Here is a 9909-nt window from a genome sequence, read left to right as displayed (position 1 = left end):
TGGCCAAAAGTTGACACTACATGTTTAAAATATATTTTTTGCTCCACAGCCAAAATATGTAAAATGACTTTTATTTTTGACAACGGACAAAATAAAAACACACATTTGATAAAAAATTGATAGTACCAATGATAATGACGCGCAGTCTTAGTTATGCGATATTCATGATAGATAATCCTTTTCTGATATTTCCAGCAACTTTAACACAATCACATTGAATCTATGAGAACCAATACTCAGAATAGTATATTTATTATATTTAATAAAAACACATTGAAATGTACCTTTTGTCAACATAAAAAGTATTTTAATCCATGCTGACTGTAAAATGTATCTTTTTTTCCTAAAGAAAAGATATACACATGGCAAATAGTAAAAATAAATGTACTCTGATAGAAAACAAATTTAGTTTACACTAAAATTTCATTCTATTTCTTGATTGTTTTGTGTGACAACCATCATCAAAAGTCAGCTGATTTCAGCTTTCTCTCCTCCTTCTCAGTAAGGGGCTGCTGAGAGAGGATTTTATCATGAAGGCGGTGGTGCTTGCCTATACCCAGCTTTGGCAGACCTCGATTCAGTCCCTCCAGCAGCACACACGACTTGCAGAGGGCTTGGCTGGATATGTAGCCACAGCGGTTGCAGGTTCCCTGAACAGGCATCTTCACTCCTTCACGCACAGAGAGGTTCTCACCAGAGTGGATGATATCCATTATGGAGCTAGGCCTTATACTCTCCAGGTCCTTCAGAAAGGTCCTCGCATAGCCACGATAAGCATTGGGAGAGTAAATGCATTCAGTAGAAAAGTAGTCTAACTTCTTAAAATAGGCATACAAGACAATCTCTTTTTCATAAGCATATTTAAGGGGCTTGCAGCGCGGGACAACCCCTTCACCCTCACTGGCTGTAGAGATGGCGGTGCAGCGACGCAGACGAGCTATGTCCCCTCGCAAGACATTCATCAAAACTGTTTCTGCCACATCGTCAGCATTGTGACCTATGGGGGAAAAATGTAAAAATACAAACACATTTAGTTAAACAAAGATAAGGCGTATTCAAAATTTAACAACCATTTAAGATTACCTGTACATATCTTATCCACTTTGAGCATGATGGCTCCTCGGTCCAATGCCTGTCTTCTGAAAACTCCACAGAAGGTACAGTTATTTTTCAGTCCCACCTGCTTCACTATAGCATCCATAGTCCAGCCATACAGCTCCTCATATGACACAATCTTCAACGGCAGCTCATACTGTTCCTGATTCCTCTTCACTGTCTCCAAGGAGTCATCTCTGTAGCCAGTGATGCCCTCGTCCACAGAGATAAGCATGAGTTCAAGGCCATATGTGTAACGCTCATTTAGGAGCTTCATGACATGCGCAAGTACAGTGGAATCTTTTCCTCCTGAGGCAGCGATTCCTACAATCTCTCCAGGTTTGAAGAGCTTTGCTGACAAGATGGTTTGATGTACCTCCTCCTCAAAGGCCCAAAAGAAGCACTCCTTGCATAGTGAATGGCCGGTTTTTGGACGCTTCAGTACAGCACGTTTCTGAGTGCAGTTGCTGCATAGAACAGGCATCTTGACTGTTAAAATATCTGAAAAGGACAATATTTCAATTTTAGATTTTAAAAAAATTCTTCATAAATATTTTCCACAAATCTCTCTTTTCATTATCATTTCTGGTCATGTCACATCCCATCCTTTCCTTTCATTTCTAATCCCTTTAAAAGTTACTTTAAATTATGATTTTGGTGAAAAAAACCCTTAATTTAATTAACTTCCTCTTTCATTTTGAAAAAGAATGATTTGGGGAAAAAAACTCAAGTAGTCTACAAATACATTACGTATCCAAGCAAAACTTAATGGAAAATAATTAAAATAAAGTATACACGATTCCACTAAAATATTGATGACAAATACACAATGTACCATCACCTCAAAAACTAAATTCAACCAAATTCAGTAAAACAAATGTTAATCTGTTAATCAAAATAAATACTAGTTTAACAGAAACTAGCATCCCACAATGCATTGCACCACAAGGACTACAGGTCCTTGTGCTTATATTAGGCATCTAACTGCGTTAAAACTAGCATTAGTTATAGTCTCTCATATGACAGTTTAAGTGGCTTGAACAAACGCAATAATAATAAATGTAGCAATATTAATGAAGTAATATAATTTGAAGGTAAACCAGATACAAAAATACTGATCTATAAAATACGACCAGAAAAACATTCAACGAGATTACACATGTAACGTTAGCTAGCCACGTTATGCTAAGAACTCTTATTTACATTAAGTAACATCCGAATAATGGATGGAACATCCGCATACCGATGTTTCGGACGAACCGAGGTTAGACCTCAAGATGTGGCGATAGACACCGCCTTCGAAAATATGTTATTCTTCGTAGTACAACAACTTTAAGCAGCATGGAGTTACATCATGTTTTGGTAGCTCTTTCTCAGCAAGAAACCGGTAGTCGCGCAGCAGCTGTAAAAATCCGACAGCGCCACACACTGGCTAAATTTGGTCACTGCACACGAACTTCGGTTTCATCATATAAAATATTTCATATAGTTCCTTCGTTTATTAAAATAAATAAATACATACAAATAAAATAAATAAACACACACACATTCTAGTAATGTTGGAATAACCTGTAAAGAGAACCAAACAAAATAAAATAAAGCTAATAACCAAGTGAAATGTTAAGCAATGAGGATTTATTAGTTTGCTTCAAAGAGTGTCACTACTGCAACAGCTGTAATAGATATCAAAATGCAGTATGGTGTAACTGAAGGGTAAGGGGATGCTGCTGGAAAGGATCAAGGTTGCTATGGTCAGGTTTCATGACAGGAAAAAGTCACAAGCTTAGTTGACGGGGTGAAAAGCACCCCTCTGATGCCACTGCAAGTCTCTGATGCGCCGGACTGACTGGATCTGAGGAATCTGGGCTCCAAACTCGGTGCTGTCCTTATACTCCCCCTTTTCAAACAGGTACTGATAGCCTCTGTATCCTGGATACTGATAGCCCACCCAACTGGTGCAAAAGGAGCACAGAGAGGAAAAAGAGATCTTAGAAGAGAAAAGAGGATTACAAAAGACATGTCGGAGCATTTTCCAAATTATACAAATCCTGCTGGGACAAGTGACTCACGTGCCACTTTGGACACGAACAGAGGAGACCTTCTCCTGGTAGCCATGTGCATGAAAGCTGGGGACATCATCATCTATGATTTCTATCTTCTTCCCTGCAAAGCTGGGGTTTTCATAAAGGACAATCTTGTGCTCCTGGCTGTCCTGAGAGAGAACAATAAAGCAACCAAAAAAGTGAGATGTAAACCAAAGGAAGGGATGATCAGTGGTAGTAAGGATGAATTAGTAAAAAGAGGTCTTTCTTACCACTTTAATCGGGCGGAATGCAACAAGGGTGTCACTACGCCTGCTGTTGGTCCAGGAATCCCAGCGAGGATACTCCCCCTTCTCAAACACATACTGCTCCCCCTTGCAGTTTGCCTGCTCGTATCCCACCCATCTGACAAAGCAGAGCAAAAAAGATGGATGATTGTGGTTGGTGCTGGGGCACATCTGGAACAACAACAAGTATAATCTGTTCAGCACATTGATTGATTTTTTTTCTGGCTTTTTTCTCTTGGCCACCTTTGACTCATACACAGAGCCAGTCCCTCTTTGTCTACCTGTTGGGTTATTCATAAATTTTCTAGTTTTTTTCTGTCTGTCTCTGACCCACACTCACGGTCCACACAGCACCAGTATGGAGCCCACTTTCTCCACGCCTGCTTCCTGGAGGTTGTTACAGGGACCAGTCAGCTCATGGCAGCGTCCCTGGAAGTTTTCCTGCTCATAGATAACCAGCTGTGGATCAAGAAAGAGAAAAGAGACTGTGTTTTAATCTCATAGAAAGTGCTCCAAGAGTAATGTTGAACTGCTGATGTTGTTTTATCAAATATAGCGATCTGATATCTGAAAGATAAAACAAGCCAAACAGGTGGTGCACAAGAGCTTTCCCTAAAAGTTTTATATTGTGATTGCTTTGGGTTTGGTTGCATTTGAGCTTACCTTAAACGCACTGGTGCCTGGCTGCTGCTGCTTGGATGCTGGGCTCTGGTGGTCTGTGGCCATAGTGAATGGATTGGCAAGGATAAAACTGAAAATAAGGGCAGACAAAAAGATAGTTTCATATATTGTTGCAAATATTAATGAACTGAAACTTATTTTTAAGTTTTTAAAAGACCATTAATTAGATTTTCATGGTTTTTGGTTTCTGTTATTTTTGCACACAGATGTATTTGTATATCTCCCCTTTCTCCAAAATAATATCAACTTTCAGAACTACAGCAATGCTGCATGAATTTATTAAATCAGTTATACTTAAATCATAGCAACAAAAAAATAAATAAATAAATATAAACTTTATAAAAAATAAAGCATGACGGACATGAACCCCTTACCAGTACCAGTCTGTGCCAGTGTGTTTGTGATGGCACGGTGAGCTCAATATATACGGGACACCCAGGGGTGGAAACTCTGCCAACAGTACCCACACTGTCCAAGCTGGCCAGCAGATCGGCCTGCCATAGGCCCAGCAGACTGAAATGAGGGGTCACCATGCAGCCTCCCCCCACCCCAGGGTGTCACACTCCCACAAAGTTATTTCATTAGTTGTCAGTTTTGTCCAGCCTTTCATTGTTTGATATCCACATGATTCAGCACAAACAGTGCCAAGAGTCCCACACCTACAATGAGAGAGAGTGAGAGAGAAGGATTGCAAAAGATGGGTTTTACTGGGTTGGAGAGGTTGGGACTGGGGCGAATAACACTGGAAATACTGGTGAATATTTCCACAAGCAAAGGTTTGTTTATAATGTTTCTAGAAAATTAGTAAAGAAAAAACAAAAAAAAAGGTTTATTGTTCAATATAACCAATTTAATGAAAAGAAAGAGGCCCTAAAGCCTGGATGCCAGACATAAACCTGTTGACCAAACACGCCTTTTGTTATTATCAGAAGTACTCTGTACTTTAACTTTGGGCTTAAATATAAATTTAAAATTCTCACACCTGAATGTTTTCTTTTAAAGCAACATTGTACTTCTTCCTCTAAACATCCAACTTAAATCTTATTATTTGTATTCTACTACTGCTACTTTATCTAGCAGTAACAGTTACTACAGAGAAAGTTTGCAAAGATTAAGATGCACTTAATATGTTTTTATGTTAGACGCAACAAGAAGTCCCAAAATAAACATTTGCTTGAATTTTTACTTCTTTCATTTAACATCAACCATTTCAGTTTTAATTTGGACTGTTAAGAAGAGGTCAACCTGAAGGTTGGGTATTCCTGGATTAAACTGCCTGCATCAGTGAAATGATGCGAATGCGTGGATGCATCACTATTTAATACAATCTATGTTACCATCAGTTATAGAGACTCTTGATTGCAGTAACTAGCACTTCCACATCTTTGCTTAACTGCAGTTTTACAATGTTTCTTTTGACCTAAATGTAATGTTAATTTTTTATTTATTATAATTTTAATGGTGCTATTATTTCTACTCAAGCAATATAACTGTATGTGTCTTCTAGCATTGCTGCAAGGAGTCACATTTCAGTTTGAGCTTATGCTAATATACACATTTTGTTTGAACATCAATTTATGTATTTTTGAGTGAAATGCAAATGTATGCATTTAAAATATACACATCACTTAAATACAGCGACGTTAATAGTAAGGTCACTACTGAGAACAGATCTACTGTTCCTGTAGCCCTACAGATTAATTATTCTTACTTTTTGGGTTAAAAGTAAAATGAGAGCAAAATTTACCAAAGTCAAATTCTTCGTTTGTGCATACAGACTTGGCAAAATAAATTATTCCAATTACTCCATTATGTTCATATATATATCACATATTGAATAGTATACATATGTGTTCATAAACCTTTTTATTTCCCCTTGACTATGATTGTCATGCTTCACTTTTTAAAATGTCGCTTTACATTTACTAACAGAAGTGTTCACGCAGTAAACAGAATTTTTCTGTATTGATCACCATCATTGGTGACTTGAAGCCATAAGCAGGCAACTTAGAAGCTATTTATAGTGCAGATCTTGTCAGTGATGTTGATGCTAGCTTTACAGAATGAAAAAACAGTCAAAATAAGATGTTCTGGCTATAATGCCTTAGTTTATGGGGTAATCTAGGTCTGATTTGGGTAGAGATGTCTATAAAGATCAGTACATGTAGTAGTTTTGTGCAAAGACAATTTTTGTATTTTTAAGAATCTTTGTTGTGCTTGTGATGTTCAAAACACCAAGATGACACACTGAGTAACCACTGCTGCGGTAAACTGCATTATGAGGTCCGATTTGGGATGTGCTGCTGAGATGTGCAAGAGATCACTAGTTAAGTATTAGTGCTGTTTTTCTCGGAGTATGTTGAAGATTTGTGTGTCATGTGCCACAGGTTAAGAGTAAAAAAGTTGAGAAGAACTGTTTGTGAAAGTGTTACTTCTTAACTTAAAACTAATCTATGCACACATTAACAACTGTTTGTGTATCAAAGTTTCTGTCAAAAAATTTGGGGATTCTGAATTCTCTTTGGCTTCACGTTGCTTTGCAACCTTTTTGTGTATGTCTTACATACACCAAAATTAAGAATGACTTCTGCTGCTGTGAAAACCTCATTTTTATATATGGAGAGGTCACCTACAGCCCAGCTGAAGATTACACTTAAAGAATTCTAACAGAGTATTAGAGATACACAAATCTGTGGACTGTGAACTTCCTATCACTGGAAGTTTGCTATGGATCATAATTTCTTTCTCTCCAATCCTGATGATGATGAAGATCTAAAAAATAAGATTATACACTGTAATAAAAAGTTTGGAGAAAATACTTCTATGAATGATGCTATAAAGGGATTAATTTATGTTCTTAGATCTACAAGCCTGCTTGTGCACTTTGATATGTGCATGTGGAATGACAGATCATAACTGATTAAAAACAGAACTGTTATTCCACTAATGAAAGCTAAAGTTTTGAATGTGCATTACTTGCACAGCATTAACACAACGGATTAGATCAGATTAGCTCAGGTTTTCCTGGTGACAATGCATCATGAGAATCATTAACTATAAAATAATGACTATTGAAGGAGATGCGGTGCACTCTGTTTTAATAGCAAGCATACATACAGCACGACATCATTTCCATTGCTGTTAAGCAGATGCATATCCACATATTTACTGAATCAATCATGGGCTTCCAATTCAGAATGAGGTTTTGAGCTGACTAAAATAAGGAAACAGTCATTGAAAGCAGCACACAACTCAAAAGCCAATTCAGTTCAAAAGACATCTGCAGTTTATGTTGAGGAAAAAATGTCTGCCAAATGTTAGCTACATTGTTTCCACATGGAGGTCAGTTTTACATCTCTGACTGTGGTTTCAAAATCTTAAGTAAGCATTTCCCACCTTGATGTACAAGTATAACATCACCAACAAACTCAAGATCAAACAACCTTTATTCGCCACTGAAATTTACATGGCACTCGTCACTGGGCACAAGCAGCTTTTGCCATGGTTAGGTTAAGGCAGAGGGCAGGCACTGAGGGCAGTGTTGGGTTTGGGAGGCAGGTGAGAATCCTGCTCAGCTGGCCCCAGCAGTAGCAGGAGGGGCAGGAGGTGCTGGGGCAGGATCCGGGTCTGGGACAGGGCCAGGAGCAGGAGCAGGAGCGGGGTCAGGAACAATGAAACAGCCCCTCTTGTGCCACTGCATGTCCCGCACACGTCGGACAGATTGGATCTGGGGCGCGGGGGCCTCCCAGTCGTTCCAGTGCTTGAAATCTCCTCGCTCAAAGATAAACTGCCGACCTCTGTAGCCGGGGTATATGTAGCCAACCCATCTGGAAGAAGAGAAAACAGGCTCCATGAGACAATCCTCACACCATTGCAACAAAATATTTAAAGAAAAAAGTTGAAAGAATTACCAGGAGCAATGTGAGACATGGTTGAAATTAGGATAAAGGAGGAATCTTACGTTCCGTTAAGAGCTTTGACACTTGCTACACGATCCTGAAAACCATGGCCCCACAAACTTGGCACATCATCATCAACAATCTCCATCTTTCTGCCAGTAAACCCAGGGTTCTCATACAGGTGTAGCTTGTGTTCAGCACTGTCCTACAAAAGAGAAACAGACACAGATACTCCCCAGATCTTCAATGTCATCTAGTTGATGTTAACCAAGGAAAACAATGAGTTAGTCGAGTAACTTTCACTCATAAGTACTTTTGCGTCCTGTAATTCATACCATCTGTACAACGGCGAGAGTCAGTTTTGCAATTAGAGAAAACACCCACCACTTTGAGTGGCCTTAGAGACAAAAGGGAGTAGCTGCTCTGACTATTGGTCCAAGTGTCCCAGCGTGGATACTCGCCCTTCTCCAGAATAAACTGCTCCCCTGTGAACCCGTGCCGATCGTACCCCACCCAGCTGAGAGGAAGAAGAGCTTTGCTTTACCAACATGACCAACTTGTACAGCACAATATATTTGAAGAGACTTAAAGTGGCATTACTTACGGTCCGAACTCAACAATCAAAGAGCCGACTTTCTCCAGTCCCTTTTCTGTCACATCTTTACACTCTGCAGAGAACTCTGCCTTGCAGCCCTGAAAGTTTTCAAACTCAAAAAGCACCACCTGGATCACAGACAGAAAGCAGCATTTTACTAAAGTAGTCCCAAGGAAATTAGAAAGAAGGGTCTAGATTCAGCAGTTTAAAACAGATACATACATGCTAATAGAAAAAGCTGTAATCAGTAATAATTTTGTCCAGTTGGTCATAAGATTAATATCAGATTTTGTTTTTACCAACAGAAGTGACTTGTGTATAACTTTGTCTGAAAAGTGTAGAATGTAAGAGCATTTTCTCTCTGAACAAATCAGATTTTCATCTCTGAAAAGTTTGTTAAAGCACCTTATATGTAGCTCCAGCTCCACCCTGGCTCTTCCCAGCAGCAAGCTGCTCCGGGGCACTCTGCTGCTCCGACATCCTCCTGATCCACTGCTCCTCCACTGTTTTGCAGCAGCACACACACAGATGGACCATCAATCATGCATGTACACATGAACAGACAAGAGGAAAGCTCAGTGTCACAGCTGCAAACTCAACGAGGATGAAGAGGATTTTTACATAACAAAGCACAGAATCATTTAACAGCCAGTTGTACATCCATCATAAGATTCCATTATGATCCATGATACCAAAAACATCCAAACATGGTTCTTCACTGTTGCAGAATCATCTAACTCCACTAGATTTAAAACACCACTGTATATATTCCTATATGTGCAGAATGAGGCTTTTACCTGGTTATGCCTGCTAGGAAGTGGTAGCGTCCGTCTTTTTCGGTACCACTTGGTGTTTGGTGGGGTTGAGCCATTAGAGGGCAGGGACAGGGGGGGTATTTATGGTTTATTTCTGGCCACAACAGCAGAAAAGGGGGAGCTGTTGATACAGCAAGTCTGTCGCTCACATTGTGTCCGTAACGCTGCCTCTCAATAGGCAGCTGTGTTGGCACAGGCTGCCCTGCCCGTCCGCCTGGCTGCCAGTGAGCGCTGTGTGCGGGCACAGGGAGAGAGAGCCAAGAGGATTCAGCAAACAGACCTGCTCAGCACAAACACACACACACACACACACACACACACACACAAATATACACAGACTCTCAGACTACACTAAATCTCAAACCATGCAATCATTTCTCTCTTTCCAAAAACACCCAACGTTCTTCACATAACAATCCACTGACATTGATCCTTCAAAACATTCCTCTTAGTCCTTGCTAGGATATCTGAGACTTTCAATTGGTGACTTGATTA

At 39.6% G+C, this 9909-nt stretch overlaps 3 protein-coding genes across 4 annotated transcripts; all 3 read right to left on the bottom strand.

Moving 5' to 3' along the window:
* Positions 1–55: 55 nt before the first annotated feature.
* On the bottom strand, positions 56–2486 carry ctu1 (cytosolic thiouridylase subunit 1 homolog (S. pombe)). The gene is made up of 3 exons (XM_041998380.1): positions 2339–2486; positions 1084–1596; positions 56–997 (listed from the first exon to the last, which is right to left on the bottom strand). The coding sequence occupies exons 2-3, from the start codon at positions 1577–1579 to the stop codon at positions 462–464; spliced, it is 1032 nt and encodes a 343-aa protein (XP_041854314.1). The 5' UTR covers positions 1580–1596; positions 2339–2486; the 3' UTR covers positions 56–461.
* Positions 2487–2878: 392 nt separating this feature from the next.
* Positions 2879–4150, bottom strand: crybb2 (crystallin, beta B2). The gene is made up of 5 exons (XM_041999057.1): positions 4088–4150; positions 3765–3883; positions 3410–3542; positions 3165–3307; positions 2879–3047 (listed from the first exon to the last, which is right to left on the bottom strand). The coding sequence occupies exons 1-5, from the start codon at positions 4148–4150 to the stop codon at positions 2879–2881; spliced, it is 627 nt and encodes a 208-aa protein (XP_041854991.1).
* Positions 4151–7201: 3051 nt separating this feature from the next.
* On the bottom strand, positions 7202–9862 carry LOC121648744 (beta-crystallin B3-like). Of its 2 annotated transcripts, XM_041999056.1 has the most exons (6): positions 9397–9862; positions 9005–9102; positions 8609–8727; positions 8389–8521; positions 8067–8209; positions 7202–7932 (listed from the first exon to the last, which is right to left on the bottom strand). In XM_041999056.1, the coding sequence occupies exons 2-6, from the start codon at positions 9077–9079 to the stop codon at positions 7677–7679; spliced, it is 726 nt and encodes a 241-aa protein (XP_041854990.1). In that variant the 5' UTR covers positions 9080–9102; positions 9397–9862; the 3' UTR covers positions 7202–7676. The 2 variants fall into 2 exon arrangements, with proteins under 2 accessions (XP_041854990.1, XP_041854989.1); XM_041999055.1 differs by lacking the exon at positions 9397–9862 and having other exon boundaries at positions 9005–9328.
* Between the last annotated feature and the right edge of the window lie 47 nt (positions 9863–9909).

Source organism: Melanotaenia boesemani, chromosome 11, assembly GCF_017639745.1.
Source record: "Melanotaenia boesemani isolate fMelBoe1 chromosome 11, fMelBoe1.pri, whole genome shotgun sequence".
Taxonomy (NCBI): domain Eukaryota; kingdom Metazoa; phylum Chordata; class Actinopteri; order Atheriniformes; family Melanotaeniidae; genus Melanotaenia; species Melanotaenia boesemani.
The sequence above is the reverse complement of the archived record's forward strand: the minus strand, read 5'-3'. Positions and strand labels throughout refer to the sequence as shown.

Coding starts and splice junctions, on each gene's coding strand:
- ctu1 (XM_041998380.1), bottom strand. CDS start 1,579: ATGCCTGTTCTATGCAGCAACTGCACTCAGAAACGTGCTGTACTGAAG. Junction 998..1,083: donor AGTGGATAAGATATGTACAG/GTAATCTTAAAT, acceptor TTTCCCCCATAG/GTCACAATGCTGACGATGTG.
- crybb2 (XM_041999057.1), bottom strand. CDS start 4,150: ATGGCCACAGACCACCAGAGCCCAGCATCCAAGCAGCAGCAGCCAGGC. Junction 3,543..3,764: donor ATACTGGTGCTGTGTGGACC/GTGAGTGTGGGT, acceptor CTGCTTTGTCAG/ATGGGTGGGATACGAGCAGG. Junction 3,308..3,409: donor CATTCCGCCCGATTAAAGTG/GTAAGAAAGACC, acceptor GTTCTCTCTCAG/GACAGCCAGGAGCACAAGAT.
- LOC121648744 (XM_041999055.1), bottom strand. CDS start 9,136: ATGGTCCATCTGTGTGTGTGCTGCTGCAAAACAGTGGAGGAGCAGTGG. Junction 8,728..9,004: donor GAGCTGGAGCTACATATAAG/GTGCTTTAACAA, acceptor TCTGTGATCCAG/GTGGTGCTTTTTGAGTTTGA. Junction 8,522..8,608: donor TTGATTGTTGAGTTCGGACC/GTAAGTAATGCC, acceptor TCTTCCTCTCAG/CTGGGTGGGGTACGATCGGC.